We start from the raw sequence: 25,110 nt of genomic DNA, 5'->3' as shown, positions 1-25,110 counted from the left end.
TAGCAGGACTCATATTTCAGGCCTGGGCTATGGCCCTAGCAGGACTCATAGGTACTAAACTAGCACAGCCTAGCCAAAACTCTCAAGTAGGGGTGCAAATGGATTGGATCAGGATCTGATCCTATTTTTTGTCGGATTCGGGTCAACCTCTGTCAGATTTCCAGGTCAGATTAGACCGGATTCGGATCCCCTCCCTATCTGTTCCGATCCGACCTATATATATACTTATAAAAAGACATGCCTATATTAATATATTCATTTATAAATATGTTTATATTGCATTTTTTGTAAATACTTATATTTTTGTTTTCTTTATATAAATATTTACATTTTTTCTTTTAATAATTTATTATTATTAATTTTCTTCATAATTTGAATCAGATCGGATCATATTCGGATATCCGCCATCCTTAACAGATTCAGATTCAAATAACCACTTGTGAGATCCAATCAGATCTTGGATATGTGTTATCATATCAGATTCGGATATACCCTGATTCAAATCCAATCTGATCCGTTTGCATCCCTACTCTCAAGCCTTTCTTCTCTTTCTCTTCTTATCTATAATTTCTATTATCTTCTTTTTTCTGTTTCTTCTAGTTTCTCTTATTCTAATTATTGCAGCAGGTAACTGGTCACATGTTGGTAACAGAGGAATCCTGCTCGCTGATCCCAGAAGGCCAGAGCCATGAAGCAACTGCTGATGCCAGAAGGGTACTGAGTGGAAATCTTTTCCAAACAAGGAAAAACTAGATTCTAATACAGAATGGGTTCTAGCTTATTTTAAGAGCAGTCCGGATGTAGCTCAGCAACAATAGATAACTTTTTTAAGAAAGTTTTATCACAAAATAAGAAAAACATCCAGTTTCTATGATTTGAATGCTGCATAACGGGGAGTAGCCCATCCTACATACCCATACCCCCCACCCAACCCTGGTAACAGTGAGATTTGATCCCATGTCTCTGCTACAACCAACCAGAGACCTTACCAACTGATGTTTCTCTTAGCCATATTTTCTTCTTCCTACTTGGTGTGTTTTTTGGAGCTGTTTAGTTACCATAAAAATGACAGTACCATATATATTTGGTAGTCAATTATGTTCACTGAAGCTCTCAACTACCAGGCATGGTTAATCTCTTGTAACTGTGTTTGAGGTCCTTAGATCCTCTCTGAACATTATTGACTATTGAATGTGCTAATTATTTTTGCACATGCCTGTTTTTCCCATTATCTATTTGTTTTTGTGCTGCTGATTTAGGTCTATGTTACCCAACTCAATTCAACTAAGAATTGTCCAACTATATGGTGCCACCTAAATGAACCCCCTGCTGCACCACCCACTCTGTTTAGTGCCACTTAGGATATCTTTGTTAAAAACAGCTAAATCCACTGGCATAAGCACAGGAGTAATGGGTAACCTTGATGATAATCTAAATCTCCAGATCACCATGGTAAAATTGGAAGCAACTTTGGATAAATGGATGCATTCAAACTGTTAATTACTTTGTCTTGGCAAATGGGGAGGTCAGGGATTTCTTTCCAACTAAAAGAGGGTTGAGGCAAGGAGATCCCGTCCCCATTGGGAGGAGCATTGGGGAGGGTTAGTATCTAGAACTCTACCTAGGGTAACTTCAGATCATTGTCCAGTTTCCATTTGCAAGGAGTTAAGGGAGGGAAGCCCTTCCCTTTTTAGGTTTGAGAATATGTGGCTATACCATCTGAGATTTGTAGAAAAGGATCAAGGAGTGGTGGGAGGAGAGCAACCCAAGTGTCAATTGAAAAGGAATGAGTTTCCTTTGGAAATTTCAATACCTGAAATCCAAGATTAAGGTTTGGAATGATGAGCATTTCGGGAGGATTGAAGAGAGGAAACAAACTTTGATTAATCAAATAGAGGATCTAGATAAGGAGGAACAGGGAACTTTTGGGGAAGGGGACAAAGGAAGTAAGGTGGAATCTGAGAAAGCAACTAGAGGATCTACTTTTTAAAGAGGAAATCAGTTGGTGATAAAAGTCTAGGCACAAATGGATTAAGGAGGGAGACAGGAATACTAAATTCTTTCATGCTCTAGTTAATGGCAGGAAAAGGAAAACTCAAATCTCAAGGTTAGTGGTGGAATGGTGTGACTAACACAACCAAATGAGATTGTCGGGGCTTTCAAATAACACTTTAGGTCCATTTTTAGGGGACCCCTAAACGATAGAGTGTGGCTTGAGGGTCTTGAGTGGCCGAGTTTGTCAAATGACCTAAAGGAGTGGTTGGAGAGGAGTTTTGAGCAAGAGGAGGTTAGGGAGGCTATCTTTTCCATTGACAAATGACAAATGTAAAGCACCTGGACCGGATGGTTCACCATGGCTTTCTATCAAGCAATGTTTTAAAAGTGACAGGTTCCAAATGCGCCTGAGGCGCAAGGCGATTTTTAAAAAAGGTGCACAAAATTAAAAAAAAAAAACTAAAAATAGAAAAAAAAAACATGTAGAAATTCTAAGAAATCAGGAAATTTTCAAAAAACAAAGTCAATTACTTAATTATTAGCTCAATTGGTTAGAAGTTAGATTATTAGATATTACTCATTAGAGGTAATGTAATCAGCTTATCAGCAATCTAAAGTCGATCAGGAAAATATGCAATCATCAATGATCAATCTTGAATCTACAGAAATAAAAATTAGAGAGAAACTGATAAAGTATGAAATCAGCAATGATTCAATATGAAAATTAAGAAATCAACATTAAATATAAAAGAATTACAGAATATGCAAACAGCATTAAATATAAAAGAATTAAAGAATATGCAATCAGCAATGATCCAATTGGTTAATCAGGAAAATATGCAATAAGTACAGAATTAAGAAATCAGCATTAAATAATTAAAGGAGACTAGACTACAAAAAAAAATAATAATAATAACAGAACAGTTTAACACATTCAAATTCAATGATTCAATATAAAAATATAAAATATAAATATAAAAGAATTAAAGAATATGACATATGAACACAACCTATACAACATTAAATAATCAGCATTAACGAAGTCAACACTTAAAAGACATCAGCATTAACGAAGTCAACACTTAAAAGACACTTACCTCTTGGTATCGGTATCCGCTCCATGGCTCACCCCATCACACTCACACATAACAAAATCAATATAAAAATTAATCATTTATTGTAATAAGCAAGTAAGGAATCAGATTTGAAAAATATTTCAAAAAACAAACTCGGGAGGGCCAACCTGTAGAACCTCGTCAATACCAGTCCAAGGGACCTCGGCGTGAGGAGCGACCTCCCCTGAAAGACTTACCGATCTAACTGAGGTCCAGGTGGCGACCTACGAGACGTGCACACCGACCTTCTCTGCGTGCGTCTTATCACTCCCGGGTCCTCCGGAAGTCAGCTCCCGCACCAATCGTTCCAGAGGCCGGATAAGGCACGGAAGCCTAGTCCGCATGTGAAACTACCTCCAAGGACTTCGGACCGGTAAGTCACATCCTCCCAGGGGTCTCGGACGCGGTGCGTGAAGCTCACGCCAACCGACGCCTATGTAAAGGTGCCCCCATTTTCTAAGAAAGGGACACACGATTTAGCTCTCACAGTTCACTAGCTAGTTCTCTCGCTTTCAGCTCTCTCAAAGCTCTTCACTAACTTAAGCATCAAAGTGCCCACCCCGGTTAAAGCAACCCAAACACTCTGATCATCACTTTCTTGCAGCTCGACCAGGTGACCCACTTAGTCCGACGTTCGAGCTGTCTGCCAATAGGGAGCACCAAATCGCGCACCATCAATTGACACCGTCTATGGAAAGACGCTACACAGAAGCTAAGTTCTCACCCATTCTCTGAGCCTCAAGTAACGGCATCCTCAACTAGTAACAACAGCAACAGGATCAAAGGAACCCCCGTAGGGAGGCAGAATCAGAACAACCAACCCAGACGAGCCTCATCAGCCCTGATCGCGAGGTCGCCTCTACAAGTCCGCCCATGAGAGGTGGAGAATAATAGACGAGGAGGTCGGGAAGCTCCTCGCGGAAAACTTCATGAGGGAGGTCGAATATCCAAGCTGGATTGCCAACTCAGTTCTCATGAAGAAGGCCAACGGGAAGTGGCGCATGTGCATCGACTATACCGACCTCTATAGAGCCTGCCCAAAGGATAGCTTCCCACTCCCTAGGATAGACCGATGCAACCTCGGGGTTTTAGTTATTGACCTTCATGGATGCATACTCCGGTTATAACCAGATCCAGATGGGTCCTACCGACCAAGAGAAAACGGCCTTCGTGATTGAGACCGGCCTTTATTGTTACAAGGTCATGCCTTTCGGCCTAAAGAACGTTGTGGCGACCTATCAATGCCTTGTGAATAAAATTTTCGCCCCTTTGATTGGCAACAAAGTAGAGGTGTGCGTAGATGACATGGTCGCAAAGAGCAGTCCCATGAAACTCTAATTGCCAACCTGATTGATGTCTACAACGTACTTAGAAAATTTAATCTAAAGCTCAATCCAAATAATTGTGTCTTCGGCGTCACGTTGGGAAAGTTCCTCAAGTACATAGTGAACCAACGAGGCATCGAAGCCAATCCAGATAAAATTCAGGCCATCTTAGATATGCGACCTCCTAGAACAATAAACGAAGTATAAAGGCTAACAGGTCGGATAGCCACCTGAACCAGTTTATGTCTAATTCGGCTGGGCGGTGCCTTCCGTTCTTTAAAGCCATCAAGAAGAACCAAGAGTTTGAATGGACCGAAGATTGTTAGCTCGCGTTTCACAAGCTGAAAAGGTACCTAAGTTTGCCACCCTTGCAAACCAGGTTGGAACCTGGAGACGAGCTAAAACTCTACCTCTCTGCGAGTGACGAGGTAGTCAACTCAGTCTTAATTAATGAGGTGTACAGAGTGCAACAACCTATCTACTATGTAAGTAAGCACACCGCCGAGACCAGATATCCCAACATAGAAAAGCTGGCCTTCGCCTTGGTATTGGCAGCCCGGAAGCTACACCCTTACTTTCAGGCCCAAACCGCTGTAGTCTTAACCGATCGACCTCTGAGGCAAGTTCTTCAAAAGCCCGAGGTCTCGGGAAGGCTAATGAAATGAGCAATCAAGCTCAATGAGTACGACTGTTAGACAGTGTATGCCCTTAGCTCCAATCAGAATGATGTACCTTATGACATTTATTGCAAATGAATAAAGTAAATATTTGATTCATGTTATTGTGGTGTGTTTCTGTGTAATACCCGTAAACTGGACACATATGAGACTCGTGTTAGTTTAGAATCTTCACAGCCGTTGAATAGATCTGGAGAGATTTATCCTACCAAGGCTGACACTGATGTGCCGCCAAGTTGGTTGGGGTGGCTTGTCTCAACTGCCAGGGTGAGACCTAAGGTACATGCAGTGTGGGTTTTCTTGAAACCCTGAACCAAACCAGAATTCTAGTATTGCCCTAGACCTTGGAGATTGATGGGCAAAACTGGAATGTTACACCTGACCCCAGACTTGATTATGATACTGCACTAGGTGTCGGATTGGGCTGTCTTTGATATGCCAATCAGTGAGATCCTTAGAGGGGGTCAAAACCTGGGTATGTTGGGACAGTCCGAGAATTCATCTGAGTAGAGAGTGCAGCACTGTTCCTTGAAGCTGAGGGAGAGGTCATCTCTTGTCGGGCAGTGTTTGATCATTATGAGCTGAGAGGTTAAGTGTAAGACCATTGAGGGTAATACCTGATGGGCTAACCTTGCATCTGCCCACAGTCCCTAGGTTTTTATAAGGTGGCTTGGCCCAGGGACCACTTAGTGTAAGTGTTGGGCCCATTAAGAGCCCATGGTGATGGGCTCAGGGGTTCACTGTCCATTACAGTGAATTCGGCCAGACCTTGTAACAGAGGCTAAGCTGAACCCATGTGGCTGATGTGTAGATCAATGTTTGGGTCCCACGCCATACAAGGAAACCCAATTGGACAGCAGTTTGGAAGGTTAGTGAGCACATGGACCTAATGGGCCTAAAGCTCAATTCGAACTAGTTTAATTAGATTAATTAAAGAGGGGCGGTTCTGGGATTTGGATCAGCAGATAGGATAGGGAGTTATCCCTATCCACTCAGAGAGTCCAGATCCAAATAGAGATTTGGATCAAGAAGCTCCTAATAAGACTAGGAGGGCTGATCTAATCTGCAAATAAGATAAGGGCTTATCCTTATCTCTTAAAGAGAGTCCAGATTCAAATAATGATTTGAATTAGGAAACTCCTAATGGGATTAGGAGCTGATCTCTTTAAGGCTATAAAAGGAGGAGGGCGAACCTCCAGACATAACAACTCAATCAGATCTCAGATCACAGAAAGAGAAAAGACAACAACAGTAAGACTGCGCCATATTCTGCTCTTGCGCCCTCCTGCTGCTGCCGCCATTGCCAGTTCGTTCTCCACTGTAGGAGCGATCAAGAAGGGTTCTTGATATCAGTTTTTGGTGAAAAACTGATCTGAAGTCGTGCTCACTCACCCTCCATCGAATTCTTGCTGAAGGATTCGGTTCTTGTTGAAGAACCACCTGCTGATTCTGCTCCACCCTACGTTGTGTCATCTTCAGTGGGAGCAGTCTTTGGTGATTTCCTTGGGCGTGAACACCTTCGTTGGGAGTTACTGTTACTCCGTATTAGGTATATCCCTCTCCTACCTTTTGGTTTCAGATATGGTCCGATTTAGGTTCAAGATTGATCCTTGAAAATGCATATTTTCTAAAACAGGGAATGTGATTCCCACATGGGAGAGAGAAATTTTTGAAATTTCGCCCTACCTACCTGCAGGGTTCGGCTATCCATATGATGGATCTCTCATCCCTTCAACGACATCCGGTTTGAACTGCGCCCAGCGATCAAGGCACAAGTCTTGGCTGACTTCATCGCTGAGTGCACGTTCAGCACGCCAACCCCTGAAGTTGCCGAGCCCGACCACCTTAGAGGCATCAACCAGTGCGGCACCCGACCCGGCTTGGGATGAGGAGCCCTAGATCCTCCATGTGGACGGCTCGTCCAACCAGCGCGAAAGCGGAGTTGGACCGATCCTCTATGAACCTAGCTAAGTGAAACTAGAGTACGCTCTCTGATTCGCGTTCCGAGCCTCGAACAACGAAGCCGAGTACGAGGCGCTTATAGCCGGCTGTCCCTGGCAAAGGAGGTCGGCACAAAACACCTCGTCGTTTGCAGCAACTCGCAGTTGATCGTCAACCAAGTGAATGGGCAGTATGAGAACCAAGTGCCCACCATGTTGGCCTACCTGGCCAAGGTTAGAGAGCTCCTGCCCAACTTCCACTCTTGGTACATTCAACATATCCTGAGGTCCGAGAACACCAAGGCCAATGGCTCTCGAAGTTGGTTGGTGCAACACACATCACGAAGAGAATTCTCTACATCGAGGACCTGCCACGACCAAGCATCAAAAGAGTGGCAAAAGAGGTCACTCCCATCATGGCCGCAGAGCCGAGCTAGATAGATCCGCCCGTCGACTATCTGGCCACAGGACCCTCCCTAAAGATCGCAATGCAACTCGAAGGGTAGAGCAACAGTCAACTCGCTATGTAATCCTAGGCAAGCAACCGTATCACAGGTCGTTCACGCTCCCCTACTTGCGCTACTTGTGCCTAACTGAAACAAGTCAAGTGTTACGCGAGATCCACGGAGGTCTCTATGGAGGACACCTGGGGGAAGAACACTAGCCCAAAAAGCGTTACGACAAGGATATTACTAGCCGACGATGAAGGCAAATGCCACCCAAGTTGTGTAGAAATGTGATAGGTGTCAACGGCGCCAACATACCCTGGCAGCCCGCTGCCGACCTGAGGTACCTAACCAACCCGTGGTTGTTTGCGCAATGGGGGATTAACCCGTGGTTCTTGGTCATTATGGTAGACTACTTCACCAAGTGGGTAGAGGTCGAGCCACTAGTCTCTGTCATAGCTCGGAACATGCAAAACTTCTTCTGGAGAAATATCATCTATCGTTTCGGACTACCGCATCTGTTGATCTCAAACAACGGAAAGCAATTCGAAGACATCAAGTTCCGGAATTGGTGCGCCGAGATGGGGATTCAGCAAAATTTCACCTAAGTAGCTCACCCTCAAGCCAACGGGCAGGCCAAAGTGACCAATAGAGTCATCTTGCGAGGCCTCAAAGCTCGACTCTCTCAAGCTAAGGGTCTATGGGTGGATGAGCTACCTAGTGTTCAGTGGGCCTACCGAACTACGAACAAGACAACAACTGGTGAGACTCCCTTCAACTTGAGGTATGGGACAGAGGCCGTCATCCCAACCGAGATCGAAGTGCCAACCTTACTATCTAAGATGTACGACAAAGAGGCCAACGAGGACAAGTTGCGGACTAACCTCGACCTAGTGGAGGAAGTTCACGACTTGGCCTACATCGGACCGCAACATACCAGTAGCGGATAGATCGGTACTATAATGCCCGATTTAAGAGACGCCAATTTCAAGTTGGCAACCTGGTACTCAGGAAAGTTATAGTACCTGAGCCCGGCGAGGGAAAGTTGGGTCCGAACTGGGCAGGCAGGTACGAGCTCGAAACCATAGAGGGGAGGCAGGTACCCCATGCATGGAACATCGACAATTGTGAAGATACTATATCTAAGGCTCAAGTGCAGCCTCGACCTACGAAAAACGCAAACCCCATTTCGACAACCAAGATAAAGTCAATCTACGCTATAAGCGCCTGGGCTAGAAAAATTAAAAAGGGGAAGCTAAACCAATTTCAACTTTAAGGCGCCCTCAAGCCAACCTCGAGACACGTCAACCGATCTATGCAGGTCGGCCCCCATCTAACTAGCTCGATAGCATTTTGACTTTGTTGCTACCCTAATTGGCCGGTCTGCTTTTTAGCACCGCAACCTAAGTGTACTTAGGTTCAAAGGAAGACCAGTTCGCTTTCAACACCTCGACAAACATGCAAACTTGACCGATTTCTTCACAGTCGTCCTCCACACTTCTTCACAATCGTCCTCCACCTCAGTTTCAGGCTCCGCATCGACCTTGTTGGCTACTCCTTCGAGGACCGGCCATAGTTTTCAAGGCATCTAGGCGATTCTGGGCAACGTTGGGGCGCCTAGTCACCTAGGCGATAAAAATTTTATAATATGAAAAACTGACTCTTGGCTAGTTTCCTAGTTTTATATACCATATGTTAATTGAAAAATATCAATTCTCTTTATTAAGAACATTAAATTTCCTCTAAAAATGTGGCAAATCATCACATCTAAAAGATATAAATCTTTTACATATATTAATTTCATTATTTTCAAAAATAATACTACTATAAGTATTTAATAGAACAGATTCATATTAATTAGCAGCTAAAGAAGGTTATTAACTTTATATGATAAATATTCAAGATGGAAAGTAAAATAGAAAAAAAAAACAAGGATTGAGTTTTTGTTTTATTTAATTAGAGAGAGAATAGAAAAAAAAAAGAACTTTATTATTCTATTGTTACTTTCCCCTTTCTTTTCTTATCTTTCTTTCTTTCTTTCTTTCTTTCTTTTTCTCTTCTCAAAACCCTTTGGTCTTTTAAATTTCAATAGTAAAACATTAGAACAAAATATAATTGATATATATAGCATATAATAAAATGTACTTACAAATACATTAATAAGATACAGCAATATAAATGATATTATAAAAGGCGCCCGCCTTGTCATTTTTGTCGCCTAGGCGGGCACTTAATCGCCTAGGCGGGCGCCTAGTTGCTAAAAGTCAAGGCGTTTGGACGAGGTGCCCAGCCAAGGGCATCTAGTCGCCTAGACGCTATGGTACCGGTTTGAGGGACATTGCGTTGAAGTCTATGAAAGTGGAGCGACTTGAGGAAGCAGTCGCACAATTTGAAGCCCCTCTTGAGGATGGCAAGACGAACTCTGCTCCTGAGGTGTTCGACCGAATTGTAGAACTCCTTGACAGTTACATCCATGGTACAATAGATGTCCTCAGAGTGCCTGCTCCGCCTCTCCTCGAAAAGATGAGTTCACTCTTGTGCCCTGATAATCAAGATAGTGAAGTCTTCTGTAATGCTGCATTCAACCCTTAAACTCTTTTGACTTGGGGAGCAAATTGGACCGATGCCTACGAAGTACGAACTGATCGTACTAGTCATTTCGGGCCAAGGACCCACAACGAGATACTCCCTTCGCGGAACCAATCTCGTCTCAGGAGTGGGGGGCAATTGATGAAGGGTGATTTGGCCCTCCAATGACATCGCAATACGTGGCACGACAGGACCGCCGCATGACACCTCAGCGCTACACAAACAGCTACGGATCTCACTAAGTTAACGAAGCGCACCCCAGAACCAGTCCAAGCACCTCATATACAGCTCGGGCACCTCGGGAGAACGGCTAGGAACACCTCGTCCAAGGCCGCCCTGTGGTACCTCGTCAATACCGGTCCAAGGGACCTCAACGTGAGGAGCGACCTCCCCCAAAGGACTTACCGATCTGACTAAGGTCTAGGTGGTGACCTATGAGACATGCTCGCCGACCTCCTCTCATGCGTCTTATCACTCTCGGGTCCTTGGGAAGTCAACTCTTGCACCAGTCATTCTAGAGGCAACTAGATAAGGCATGGAATCCTAGTCCGCGTGCGAAACTACCTCCGAGGACTTTGGACCGGTAAGTCTCATCCTCCCGGGGGTCTTGAACGCGGTGCATGAAGCTCATGCCAACTAGGCACCTCACCTTGTGGTTGTAAATCAAGGCGTTCAGATGAGGTGCCTAGTTGCTTAGGCAATATCTTGGCAACTATGTTTGAACAAAAGCCCCTTCAAGCTAGGCATTGAGTGAAGGGAGAGTCTTCTTGAGACACAATGATTCAATCATTTTGTAGAGGCTCCCTACCAAGTTAATCAGCTTAAAATCATTAGGGTTAAAGCTTCATCTTTTTTTAGTTATCATAGGAACAAATGTTGCATTCATCCCAATATTGATTCTACCTCTGTGATGAAATTGTTAGACAGTTTTGTATGCCCTTAACTTCTATCAGAATGATGTACATTATGAGTTTATTGTAAATGAATAAAAGTACATATTTGATTCATGTTCCCTTGGTATGTTTCTGTGTAATACCCTTAAACTGGACACATAATGAGACTCGTGTTAGTTTAGAATGTTCACAGCCAGTGGGTCGGTCTAGGGAGACCTATCCTGAAAAGGCAGACACTGATGTGCCACCAAGTCGGTTGGGGTGGCCTGTCTCAGTTGCCAGGGTGAGACCCTAGGCACATGCAGTGTAGGATCAATTGAATCTTTGAACCTGTAGTTTTTCAAGACTGCTATTCAGTCATGATCACTAAGAGATTTTAGGTTCGATGAGAAGAGAAAGTGAAGAAGATGTAGAAGAAAGAGTGATGGAAGAGCAATAGAACACAGATTTTGAGGAGAAGAACAGAATGTCAATTATTCTGCCGCCGCCATTTTAAGTTAATATATATAGGTTATGCTAGTTACATGAAAGGACATATCTGCCCTTGGTGTTTACATCATAACTGCTAACAAATAACAACCAATATGAAACTGAAACTAGAAATAACAGAACAACAAAATAACCACAGTGACTAGATACATTCTACCCTACGGACAGAGTGGTACCACAGCTGTGGGGCCCACATCAATGTTCTCTACACTCCCCCTCAAGTTAGGAGTATATGTTCATCATTCCCAACTTGGATAGATCCGCCTCTAGCTTCTTTCTTGATACGGCTTTAGTAAGAATGTCGGCTAGTTGCATACTGGATGTGATGTAAGGGAGGCATACTTCTTGAGATGAAACCCTCTCTCGCACAAAATGGCGGTCAACTTCAATGTGTTTGGTTCTATCATGCTGTACTGGATTATGTGCTATATTAATGGCAGCTTGATTATCACAGTACAGCACCAGGGGCTTCTCATACTCAATACCCAACTCCTCAAGTAGAGATCTTAGCCATAGGATTTCAGCCACTCCATTGGCCATGGACCTATATTCTGCTTCAGCACTTGACCGGGAGACCACACTTTGTTTCTTACTTCTCCAGGAGACAAGGTTTCCTCTCACAAGGGCACAATATCCCGAGGTAGACCTTCTGTCATCAACACTCCCAGCCCAATCTGCATCAGTATAAACCTCCACCTTCATGTGATTGTTGTTCTTGAAAAGTATACCCCTACCTGGGCATCTCTTCAAGTAGGCTAAGATTCTTTCTGCCGCAAGAAGATGTGTGGTTCTAGGAGAATGCATGTACTGGCTGACAACACTAACAGCATAAGTAATATCTGGCCGAGTGAGGCAGAGATATAGGAGCTTTCCTACCAGTTGCTGGAACACAACTTTGTCTTCAAACTCCCCACTCTCGGCACTAATCCTGTGATTCTATTCAATTGGTGTATCTGCAGGCTTGACACCTAACTTTCCAGTTTCTGCCAACAGGTCTAGAACATATTTCCTCTGAGATATAAAGATCCCCTGTTTGGATCTAGCAACCTCAATACCCAAAAAATACCGGAATACACCAAGGTCCTTCACCTCAAATTCTTGGTGAAGAAGCTGTTTAAGAGACTCAATCTCATGACTATCATTCCCTGTGACCACAATATCATCAACATATACTGCCAACAGTGACAAAGAGGACTCCACCCTCTTGATGAATAGGGTATGATCTGACTGAGCCTATACATATCCAAACTTCACAAGTGCTAGTCTGAATCTATCGAACCAAGCCCTAGGTGACTGTTTCAAACCATACAAAGCCTTGTTGAGCCGGCAGACCTTCTTACCTACTTCTGCATCATAGAAGCCAGGAGGCAAACGCATGTAAACTTCTTCCTGCAGATCTCCATTCAGAAAGGCATTTTTCACGTCCATTTGGTATAAAGGCCAAGTGTGACTTGCTGCAAGGGACAAGAGAACTCGAATAGTAGTCATCTTGGCTACCGGTGCAAATGTCTCCAAGTAATCTATGCCATAAGTCTGTGTAAACCCTCTTGCAACTAACCGAGCTTTATACCTCTCAATAGATCCATCTGCAGTATGCTTCACCGTAAATACCCATCTGCACCCAACTGGTTTCTTTCCTTTTGGCAAATCAACTACCTCCCAGGTGTTGTTCTTCAACAGAGCATCCATCTCAACTTGCATTGCATCTTTCCATTCAGGGACGGATAGGGCTTCTTGCACTGTTCTTGGAATAGGGACATTGGAAATGGAGCTAAGGTAGGACCTGTAGGTAGGAGATAGGCGATCATAGGATAAAAAATGGGAAATACAGTGGGTTGTGAATGTGGTACAATGTCGTTTCCCTTTACGGACTGCAATTGGAAGGTCAAGATCATCTGTAGGGGAAGTCTCTGTGGGCTCTGGGACTGAAGTATCTGGACCTGGAGCTGCAGATGAGATTGGAGCTGGTCTGGACTGCTGATGATCAGGATCAACCTGCCTGCACTGCCTGTGATAAACCCTCGACTCCTGATCCCTCTGACCAACCTCACCATTGCAACTTTCCCTCAACTCCTGATCCCTCTGACCACCCTCACCATTGCAGTTCTCATCACCCAATGGAATAGGTAAAGGAACTGCCCCACTCTCACTGCACTCCCCCTAAAGACAAGAACTCAAACCCCCACTCTCACTACTCTCCCCCTGAGGGGCAACCCGAGGATAATAGGGTGTCCCCTCAAAGAAAGTGACATCCATGGAGACAAACGTCCTCCCGGAGACAGGATCATAACAGCAATAACCCTTTTGAGTTTGTGCATAACCAAGGAAGATGCATTTGGAGGCTTTGGGTTCGAACTTGGAGGGATGGGGTCCGAGAAGCTGAACAAAGCAAGTGCAACCGAATGTCTTAAGGGGAATAGAAAACAAGTCCTCACGTGGGTGTAGAAGCGAAAAAGGAGATCGCATATCAAGGACCCTGGAAGGGACCCGATTAATAAGGTATACCGCCGTGAGGATAGCGTCCCCCCAGAAGCGAATAGGGACATTGGAAGTAAACATGAGGCTTCTAGCCACTTCAAAATGTGCCTATTCTTCCTCTCGGCAACTCCATTCTGCTGAGGTGTATGAGGGCAAGAGCTCTGGTGGATAACCCCATGATGAAGAAGATAAGATGTCAATGATTTATCAGATCGGAGAACTTTGATCTTGGCATCAAATTGGGTTAGGATCATTTGGTGAAAATTTTGGGTCAGGGAAGGTACCTCATCTCGTGAACGCATGAGATAAACCCAAGAAAAACGGGTATAGTCATCAACAAATAACAAAAAATATCTGTACCCACCCATGGAAGGGATATGATAAGGCCCCCAAACGTCAATATGCACAATATCAAAATAATTATCACTCCTTTTATTACTCAATAAATAAGGCTTTCTACAATGCTTAGCAAACTCACGACTTTCACACTGTAGCTGAGACAACTCAATAGATTCAAATAAAGTAGGAAACAGACTCTGTAAAGATCAAAAAGACAAATGACCTAATCGGTTATGCCAAAGCATAATCGGACTCACACTCTTAGAAACAAAAGACAACTTCTCTACTGACTCTCCCTGACGAAACCGCTCCCCGAGCAGATAGATCCCATTCGTCTCACGGCCAGTCCCAATCACCTTCTGCGTCTCCAAGTCCTGAAAAACACATCGGTCAGGGAAGAAGGTTACTGAGCAGTTCATATACTTGGTAATACTACTGACAGAAAGAAGGTTAGTATCAAGCTTAGGAACATGCAAAACAGATGATAGGGAGATAGTATCTGAAAGCTTGATGTCACCCTTCCCAAAAATATGAACCATGGAGCCATCAGCAATAGATACCTTATCCCTACCAGAAGACAAATGGTAAGTAGTAAACAGTGAAGGCAAGCTAGTCATGTGATCAGATGCACCTGAGTCTATTACCCAACAAGGTTCAGTAGTACCTGGAGCTGAGGCATGATAGGCTGAAGCTCGAGTACCTGAATGGGCGAAGGCAGATGTGACAGGGGCTGATGGAGGCTGCGGTGGCTGAGCTGAATTTCCAACCTCCTTTTCTAGCTGTATTAGGGCAGCCCGAACTGCAGCTAAGGTCTCCAAAGATGTTCCTTTTGTGCCAAATGAGGATGCTGAATCAGTGTTCATGGCTACATGAGCAGTGCCCTTCTTGTTTCTTAACTTCGTAGGAACCAAGTGGGGATGCAGTTTCCAACATGTCTCTTTTGTATGTTTGGGTTTCTTACAATGTTCACATACTACATCCTTCTTGTCTTCCTTCCTCCTGTCCTTCTCTGAATCACCCCCTGATTTGGGTGTAGCCGCTACAAAGGCTGATATGGGTTGCATCATAACCTTCCTTCTGGTTTCTTCACTATGTACAAATGAGAAAGCCTGAGAAAGAATCACATTGTCTCTAGTCAAAATTTGTTGCCTCACAATATCATATTCTGAGTTCAGTCCCGCCAGGAACTCAAACACTCTGTTTGTCTCGATGTGCTTTCTATGGGTCTGAGCATCTTTGGGACTCTCCCACTCAAGAGTCTCTAAGTGATCAATCTCATGCCACAGGGACTTCAAGGTAGAGAAGTAGACCGATACCGGTCTCTCTTCTTGTTTAAGGGTGTTCACTTCACATTTCAATTCATATGCTCTGGCAACATTAAGGGGTTGGGAGTAAGTTTCTTTCATAACATCCCATATCTCCTTAACTGTTTTTGCCCACAAATAATTCCGGCTAATATGAGGCTGCATAGAATTACACAGCCATGTCATAACCAAGTAGTTTTCTTGCATCCACTTGGTATATGTCGGGTCTCCCTTGGAAGGTTCTTTCATATCTCCCAAGAGGTACCCTAATTTTCCTCTTCCACCAATAGCCATCATGGCTGATTGGGCCCATTCCAAATAGTTTGATCCATCAAACTTTACGGTCGTAATCTGACCACCCATCTCAGAAATACCACCATAACTGATGTTCCCAAGACTGCCTTCTGCCTGAATTTTAGACTCCATTTCTGTCAAGTCTCAAAACAGTACTTGAATCACCAATCACAATCAAAACAGTATAGGCCTGATCTGTATTCTCAGTGTATGTGCACAAAACCGAAGTAATTCTGATCTGAAACCAACTAGCCAACACAGCAGTAGCTGTCCATAGATCTCTAACCCCCTTAGAACTCTGAGAACAGCTTTAAAACAAAACTGATATGCTAGGGAAAGTTAGGGTTTTAATCAGTCCTGAAAGGAAGCAATTCAGTCGCACAGTCCAAACTATATAGATGAGCTTTCAGTAGGGTTTTAATCAGTCTTGAGAGGAAGCAATTCAGTCGCACAGTCCAAACTGTATAGATGAGCTTGCAGTAGGTTAATAAGAAACCCTAGAATCTGATCGGATCTACCAATCAACTTAAAAGTAGCTCTAGGTAGATCACAGAGTTCAGTCAACCACTAGGGCTTGCCGCAGATCACTTTCAAACCATAGAGTAGAGAGGAACACAGTTCGGTCCAGGGTTTGATGTAAAACCCTAGGAAATCGAAGAGAGAAAGAGCTAGAATGGTTCGGCCTTCCCCTCCAGATAGGTCCAACCTATCTTCTCTAAAAGAACTTCTATTAAAAAGTAACAACTTACAAGGAAAAAATAGTTCGCTGCCTTCTAGGGTTACCTGAACCCTAGTCTTCTCTAATCTTTCCTGACCACCAACACTCTGCAACCCTAGCAAGTTTCCAACAGCTGCTAGTACCTCTGGCGATCTCCAAGAATCAGTCTGCGAACTCCTCCTTTTCAGCTTTCAGTCCTAGGAGATTCTCATGTGGTCGGCTGGTATTAGACTCACATGAAAAACCCTAACTTGGCTCTGATACCATGTAGTTTTTCAAGACTGCTATTCAGTCTTGATCACTAAGAGATTTTAGGTTCGATGAGAAGAGAAAGTGAAGAAGATGTAGAAGAAAGAGTGATGGAAGAGCAATAGAACACAGATTTTGAGGAGAACAGGAACCTTATGTTGGTCTTAACCTCTGAGAAATTGGACAAAGTAGCCAAGAGTCCTGCCCCGGATCGTCCGGGAGATAGGGCTTCTGAGGCCCGAAGGAGAGAATACCAAGAATGGGAGGAGAAAAACTCCCTTGCCCGCTACTATATCATTGCCTCCTTAGACAATCCGATTCAGAGGCAGTTCGATCAGATCGAACTTGCTAAGGACGTATTGGACAGTTTTAGGACAATGTACGAAGAGCAGAATCGTTCTACTCGGTAGAAGGTCTTGAAACAGTTCATGACCGTGCAAATGACCAAGGGCCAACAAGTTCACGACCATTGTCTCCGGATGATGGACTATATCAACGAACTAGAGGCTCTTGGATCCGGGCGGGATCTGGTAACTCAGATTGATGCTATTCTCAACTCTCTACCTCCATCCTTTAATCCATTCATCATGAACTACAACATGAACAAGCTAAACATCAGCTTGCAGGAACTCAACAATATGTTGCAGAGGGCCGAAGAATTGATTAGAAAGGATGAGCCCATTGCCATGCTTGTTGAAACTAGCAAATCAGGCAAGAAAAGGAAGGCAAAGAGAAAACCCCAAAAGAAGGCTGCCAAACCCAAGAAACAGAGGAAGGACAAGGCATCAGATGCCTGTCATTTTTGCAAGAAGACCGGCCACTGGAAAAGGAATTGTCCTGCCTACCTGGAATCCAAGAAAGGTAACTTCGAAACTTGTGTTATAGAAACCAATTTGTTGGTAGCGTCTGCGTCTTGGTGTATTGACTCCGGGGCTTCAACTCATGCGTGTAACTCACTGCAGGGGTTCAAGTTAAGCAGAAGGCTGAGTGAAGGAGAAGTAACACTCTACTTGGGGACTACTGCAACTGTTGCAGCCGTGGCCATAGGAACCGTGGAATTATGTTTTAGAGAATGAATAATTGTACTGAAAGATTGTCTTTATGTACAAAATTTAAGAAGAAATTTGATTTCTGTCTCAAAACTGTGTGCAGATGGTTATTCTGTCTTCTTTAGTAATAAGATTACTATTAAAAGAAATAACAGATTCATCGCATACGGGGAACTGGAGAACGGTCTCTATGTTCTACATCCTTCTCAAGAAACTAACATAACCGAAACTACGTCGGCTGAAATCCCCTAAAAGAGAGCCCGTGATACAGTTAATCCCACGTGTCTGTGGCATTACCAACTTGGCCACATCGGTGTTGACCGAATCACAAGGTTGGTAAAGGATGGTCCCTTGGATTTTCTAACTGTAGAAGATCTTCCCACCTGTGAGCCTTGCCTACAAGGCAAGATGACGAAACGGCCATTTAACGGTAAGCCTGAAAGATGTACAGGCACACTTGACCTAATACATACTGATGTATGTGGTCCCCTGAGTGTTAGGACACGAAATCAACACGTGTATTTCATCACCTTCACAGATGATTTTTCACGATATGGTTACATGTACCTAATGAGACACAAGTCCGAATCCTTTGAAAAGTTCAAAGAGTTTAGACAAGAGGTCGAGAAACAGTTAGGGAGAGAAATTAAAGCCCTTCGATCAGATCGAGGTGGCGAGTATCTCTCTGACGAATTCAGGGACTACTTAAGGCAAAATGGGATAGTATCACAATTGGCTCCTCCTGCTACACCACAACTTAACGGTGTTTCAGAGAGGAGGAATAGGACCCGGTCGCTTCTCATACACTCAGAGTTACCCACATCCTTTTGGGGTTACGCATTAGAGACTGCGATTTATGTGCTGAATAGAGTTCCAACCAAATCCGTTCCGAATACTCCATATGAACTTTGGACCGGAAAGAAACCAAGTGTCAGACACTTGAAGATTTGGGGTTGTCCAGTACACGTTAAAAGAACAAGTGCAGACAAGTTGGAATCCAAGACCAGCCGTTACCTATTTGTAGGCTACCCAAAAGGCTCTATAGGTTATCTATTCAATGACCCAGGTGAGTAGAAAGTGTTCTGCAGTCGAAATGCACAATTCTTGGAAACCGATTACATCTTGGACACCCATCGTCAGGAAGTTGTTCTTGATGAGGAGAGCTCAGGAGCAGTGGGAGATGTCCCACAAGTTCCAGGTAGTGACCAACTTAGAAGATCCACTCGGGTATCCAAGCCACCAGTCCGTTATGGTTATGACCAGGATAGTTACCTGGTGGAAACCTTGACTAGTGAAGAGGATCCCGTGACTTATGCGGAAGCTATGTTGGACATAGATTCCCAGAAGTGGGTGGAGGCCATGAGAGCAGAGATGGATTCAATGGAGACCAATGGAGTCTGGACTCTAGTAGATCCGCCCTCCGGGGTAAAAGCAATCGGTTGCAAATGGATTTACAAGAGGAAGAAGGGCCCCAATGGTAAGGTTGAGACCTTCAAGGCTCGTTTGGTGGCGAAAGGGTACACTCAGAAAGAGGGCATCGATTATGAAGAAACCTTTTCGCCTGTGGCCATGCTTAAATCCATCAGGATCCTGCTACCTGTAGCAGCATACCATGATTATGAGATTTGGCAGATGGATGTCAAAACTGCATTCCTGAATGGAGATCTTACTGAAGATATCTATATGCAACAGCCGCAGGGCTTCATTGCTGCAGGTCAGGAAAACATGGTATGTAAACTTAACAGATCCATTTATGGACTTAAGCAAGCTTCTAGAAGTTGGAACATCCGTTTTAACTCTGCTGTCAAATCATTTGACTTCGAGCAGAATCCGGATGAACCCTGTGTCTACAGGAAGTACAGTGGGGATAAGGTTACCTACTTGGTTCTGTATGTAGATGACATTCTACTCATTGGGAATGATGTAAGAATATTAACTACGGTGAAAGTATGGCTTTCACAGCAATTCTCCATGAAAGATCTTGGAGAAGTCTCCTATATACTGGGTCTTCGACTCTATAGAGATAGATCGAAGCGGATAATAGGATTATCCCAATCTGCTTACATTGATAAAATAGTCAAGAGATACAGCATGGAAAACTCCAAGAAAGGAAATTTTCCATTCAGGCACGGAGTCGCTCTCTCCAAGAAGATGTCTCCCAAGACTTCTGAGGAGATTGATGGCATGAAAGACGTTCCTTATGCCTCAGCCGTAGGGAGCATCATGTATGCCATGCTGTGCACTCGTCCTGACATAGCTCAGGCAGTGAGTGTAGTAAGCAGATTTCAGGCCAACCCAGGGCAGGAGCATTGGACTGTTGTGAAAAACATACTTAAGTACCTTCGAAGGACAAAAGAGTTTGTCTAGTATTCGACGGTAGCTCACTACGGATCCAAGGGTATACAGATGCCGATTTCCAGTCAGACCCAGATGATAGAAAGTCTACGTCTGGATATGTTTTCACGATAGGATCGTGTGTTGTTTGCTGGAAAAGCAGCAAACAGGGGTCCACTGCAGACTCCACGACCGAGGCCGAGTACATTGCCGCAAGTGAGGCTGCCAAAGAAGCCGTGTGGATGAAGTTCGTTCACGAGTTGGGAGTAGTTCCGTCCAGCACATCACCCATCCCATTGTTGTGTGACAACAATGGAGCCATTGCTCAGGCTAAGGAGCCACGAGCCCACTCGAAGTCGAAACACATCGAGAGGAAGTACCACGTACTGCGGGAGATTGTTGGTAGAGGGGACGTCCTAATTCAGAAAGTAGCGTCAGCGGAAAATGTAGCAGACCCATTGACAAAGCCACTATCACAGAAAGTGTTTGAGAAACACGTGGAAAGCATGGGACTCCGGCTAGTACTTGATTGGACCTAAGTGCAAGTGGGAGTTGTTAGACAGTTTTGTATGCCCTTAGCTTCAATCAGAATGATGTACTTTATGAGTTTATTGTAAATGAATAAAGGTGCATATTTGATTCATGTTCCCTTGGTATGTTTCTGTGTAATACCCTTAAACTAGACACTTAATGAGACTTGTGTTAGTTTAGAATGTTCATAGCCAGTGGGTCGGTCTGGGGAGACCTATCTTGACAAGGCTGACACTGTGGTGCCACCAAGTCGGTTGGGGTGGCCTGTCTCAACTGCCAGGGTGAGACCCTAGGCACATACAGTGTAGGATTAATTGAATCTTTGAACTGGACCAGATTTCCAGTATTGCCCTGGACCTTGGAGATTGATGGGCAAAACTGGAAAGTTACACGCAACCCAGTGGGTCGGTCTGGGGAGACCTATCCTGACAAGGCTGACACTGTGGTGCCACCAACTCGGTTGGGGTGGCCTGTCTCAGCTGCCAGGGTGAGACCCTAGGCACATACAGTGTATGATTAATTGAATCTTTGAACTGGACCAGATTTCCAGTATTGTCCTGGACCTTGGAGATTGATGGGCAAAACTGGAAAGTTACACGCGACCCCTAGACTCGATTATGATACTACACTAGGTGTCGGATTGGGCTATCTTTGATGTACCAATCAGTGAGATCCTTAGCGAGGGTCAAAACCTGGGTATGTTGGGACAGTCCGAGAATTCATCTGAGTGGGTGATCATAGTGATAGGATCAGCCCCTTTGTCGGACAAAGGTAATGATCGGGGATGCACTCTCACTGATGGAAACCAAGACTGCCGGCAGCCGATTTCAACCGTTGAAATTTGTTTTGCAAAATATATTTTATATAAGATATAAAAGTATATATATTATGGTTTCTAAAATGTTTGCAAGAAGGTTTTAATTCCCGGGATCCATATGCGTGGAGAGTGCAACACTGTTCCTTGCAGCCGAGGGAGAGGTCCTCTCTTGTCGGGCAGTGTATGATCATTATGGGCTGAGAGGTTAAGTGTAAGACCATTGAGGATAATACCTGATGGACTAATCTTGCATCTGCCCACAGTCCCTGGGTGTTACAAGGTGGCTTGGCCCAGGGACCTCTTAGGGTAAGTGTTGGGCCCGTAGAGCCCATTTGATGGGTTTCAGGGGGTGCACTGTCTTTAACAGTGTATTCGGCCAAGCCTTGTAACAAAGGCTGGGCCGAACCCATGTGGCTAATGTGTAGATCAATGCTTGGGTCCCACGCCATACAAGGAAGCCCAACTAGGCAACAGTTAGGAAGGTTAAGTGAGCACATAAGCTTAATGGGCCTAAAGCCCACTTCGAACTAAGCTGTTTATTTAGTTAAGAAAGGGGCGAATTTTGAAGTGGATCAGCTAATAGGATTGGGCTTAGACCCTATCCACTTTGAGAGTCCAAGATCTAAATGAGATTTAGATCTGGAAACCTCCTAATTAGATTAGGAGATGGCTGATCTGAACTGCAGATAAGATAAAGGATTATCCCTTATCACTTAAAAGGACTTCTAACCCAAATATGATTTGGATTAGCAACTCCTAATCTGATTAGGAGCTGATCCCTTTAAGATTACAAAAGAAGAAAGGGGCGGCAGCTTTTAGATATACACAGACAACAGATTTTCTCTAGTACCAAAATCAAGAAGAGAATTCTGCTCCCTGCGAATACCCTTTTGCCGCCTCCCTGTTCTTGCTGCCCTTTTGCCAGTTCGATCTCCAGTTGTGGGAGAAGTCAAGATTGGAATTTGACATCAATTCTTTGGGAAATGATTGAAAGGAAGTTGTGCTCACGTACCATCTTGCTTATCCTTGCGAAGGACAGAGTTCTTGGAGAAGAACACTGCTGATTCTGCTCCACCTGCACTGCGCCATTTTCAGTGGGAGCAGTCTTTGGATCCTTCCTTGGGCGTGAACACTTTCGTTGGGAGATACTACTTCTCCGTATCAGGTATGATTCTCTCCTGTTCATTTTGGTTCAGATCTGACTCAGTTTAAGGTTCAAGAATGATCCTTGAAAATATGATTTTCTAAATAGGGAATATGATTCCCAGTTGAAGGGAGAGAAAAAATTTTTGAAATTCGCCCCTTATTCCGCAATCTTTGGGCGTCCATGGGATGGATCTCTCATCCCTTCAGAAAACACATCATCAAGTCCTCTAGTCTTCAGAGTTGAAATCACTGAAGAAAGATTTATGCAATCTCTGCGAAATTCTTTCTTGCCGCCTCCTTCCTGCCGCCACCAGACCTCTAGTTTGATCTCCAACTTTGTAGGAAAAATCAAGATTCGATCTTGATAGCAGCCCTTTGTGAAATGACTGATTGGAAATAGTGCTCACATGCCATCCAGCTATTCTTATGAAGAATTAGGTTCTTGGAGAACGCTGCTGATTCTGCTCCATCCTGCACTGCGTCATCTTCAGTGGGAGCAGTCTTTGGATCCTTCCTTGGGCGTGAACACCTCCATTGAGAGATAATATTTCTCTGTATCAGGTATACCTCTCTCCTACTATTTTTGGTTCAGATCTGGTTCAGTTTATGGTTCAAGATTGATTTTTGAAAATATGATTTTTTAAATAGGGAATGCGATTCCCAGTTGAAAGGGAGAGAAAAACTTTTGAAATTCGCCCACCTTATTCCGCAAGATTTGGGCGTCCATACGATGGATCTCTCATCCCTTCAGAAATTCCTCAAGCACTTCAATTAGATCACCATTTAGGAGCTCTCAATAGCCATGGATAATGCAAGAAAAATATTCAGGAATTGGGAGGAAAGAGGGAAAAAGACATTTGGAGTTTACAAATTTGGAGTAGGTTTGCAGGTTATTGGGGGGTTGGAGGTTCTATTTAGGATCAAAGTGGTGGGAAAGTTTTTGAAGCTGTCTTCAAGAGGGTTGGTTTTAGGAGGTTTGGAATTGGATCAGTCCTCAAAAACCTAGAATCACTTGGATGCCTTGACAACTATGTAATTCTCAATGGTGAAAATATTTTCCTTGTCTTGCCAATTACCCAATTCTAGGGTTATAATAGGTTTTTTGAGTCATATACTTGGAGTGATTTCTACCAGTGTTACTAATCCATTTAGATAACACTTAATCCATGGGAATTTTCAGTTGGCCGTTTGAGGACCAATACATTCTTCATACTGAATTATGATTCATTTTGTGGGCAGTATGGACTGAAAGGAACAGCTTGACTTTTGATCACAAAGCTTCTACTGAAGCTGAGGTCATTAACAAGACTATTGAGCTGCTTAGGAGCTGGTTGTCTATACATACAGGTTTCAAAGAAGATACATCTGACTGTAATTTTTTGAAGGTGGCCTTTTTTTGAGGTCCTTTTGCTTATGTGTTGTACAGTTTCTCTTTGTACAAAGGACCGTTGATTAATATAATTATACTTTACCCTTTCTCAAAAAAAAAAAAAAAAGATTCATTTACTGTGGAGAGGTTTAAGAATCAAACATAATCCTAACAATGAATTAGACTCGGTTACAGTAAGAAGATTATGTTATGTAAATCATTCGACAGCAAAATGAATGAAGGAATAAACAAAAAGAGTAACTAACCATGTTATCAAAATAATCCTCGCAAATGACATTCTTCCCTCCTTTCGAGAACTGTAAGGTCAAATATCTGTTCTTCGGGTAAACAATCGTACCAAACAACTTCATCTGGCCCTAAAACTCACAAGGTCAACATATAAAACCGAAATCTACCCTTCAGAAACCCCAGAATTCAGAAGTAAAAGTAGTGTTTCAGGAGAAGTAATATCAAACCTGAGGAAAATCGAGGTAGAGTATTGGATTCTTAGTTCCCAAATCCTTCAGCTCGCCAATTCTTCCGCCTGTAATGGGAGCGAGAAGGCCAGGGAAAGAGAAAAGGAATCTGTTCTTCCTCTGAGATTTCTTCAGTATGTCTTTGCCATGGTGCTTGAGAACAGTCTTCGAGGGGCTGAGAGAAGAAATGGCTCTAGAAGGAGTCTGGGAGAGCAACTTTTCAGATAATGCAAGCTTTTTAAGTCTTTTCCGTTCTTGGGTTTCTGGATTTTGCTCAGCTTTTTCTCCATTTTCGACCTTCTTCGATACTTTGGCCATGGCCTCTCTCTGTCTTTCTCCCTCTTGCTTACTGTTTTAAAGATGAAACAGCGGAGTCCGGATCTGCTCCTCACACCAACCTGACATCATGCTCCTTAGAGATGTTCACAATAAACGGTGAGATGTGGCTGTGACGTTGGAGTGAGGAGCGATCTCGAAGGAGCAGATTCCAATTCGAAATAGCGACAGTATTCAGGTTGAAAACTCGGCAAGGGAGTG

General features: G+C 43.7%; 1 protein-coding gene across 5 annotated transcripts in view; it reads right to left on the bottom strand.

Moving 5' to 3' along the window:
- RHL1 (root hair initiation protein root hairless 1 (RHL1)) overlaps nt 1-25,006 on the bottom strand; it is a 50,457-nt gene extending 25,451 nt beyond the window's left edge. Inside the window, exons 1-2 of one of the 5 annotated variants that reach the window (XM_088903619.1) lie at nt 24,574-25,006; nt 24,364-24,474 (exon numbers count right to left, since the gene is read on the bottom strand). In XM_088903619.1, coding sequence (XP_088759745.1) covers nt 24,364-24,474; nt 24,574-24,891 — 429 coding nt within the window. In that variant the 5' untranslated portion in view covers nt 24,892-25,006. The remainder of the gene's footprint in view (nt 1-24,363; nt 24,475-24,573) is intronic. The other 4 variants (XM_088903616.1, XM_088903617.1, XM_088903618.1 and 1 more) reach the window with 4 other exon arrangements.
- Between the last annotated feature and the right edge of the window lie 104 nt (nt 25,007-25,110).

This window comes from Nelumbo nucifera, chromosome 4 (genome assembly GCF_055504915.1).
Source record: "Nelumbo nucifera cultivar China Antique chromosome 4, China Antique-T2T, whole genome shotgun sequence".
Lineage (NCBI taxonomy): Eukaryota > Viridiplantae > Streptophyta > Magnoliopsida > Proteales > Nelumbonaceae > Nelumbo > Nelumbo nucifera.
This window is presented reverse-complemented; position numbering and strand designations above follow the sequence as displayed.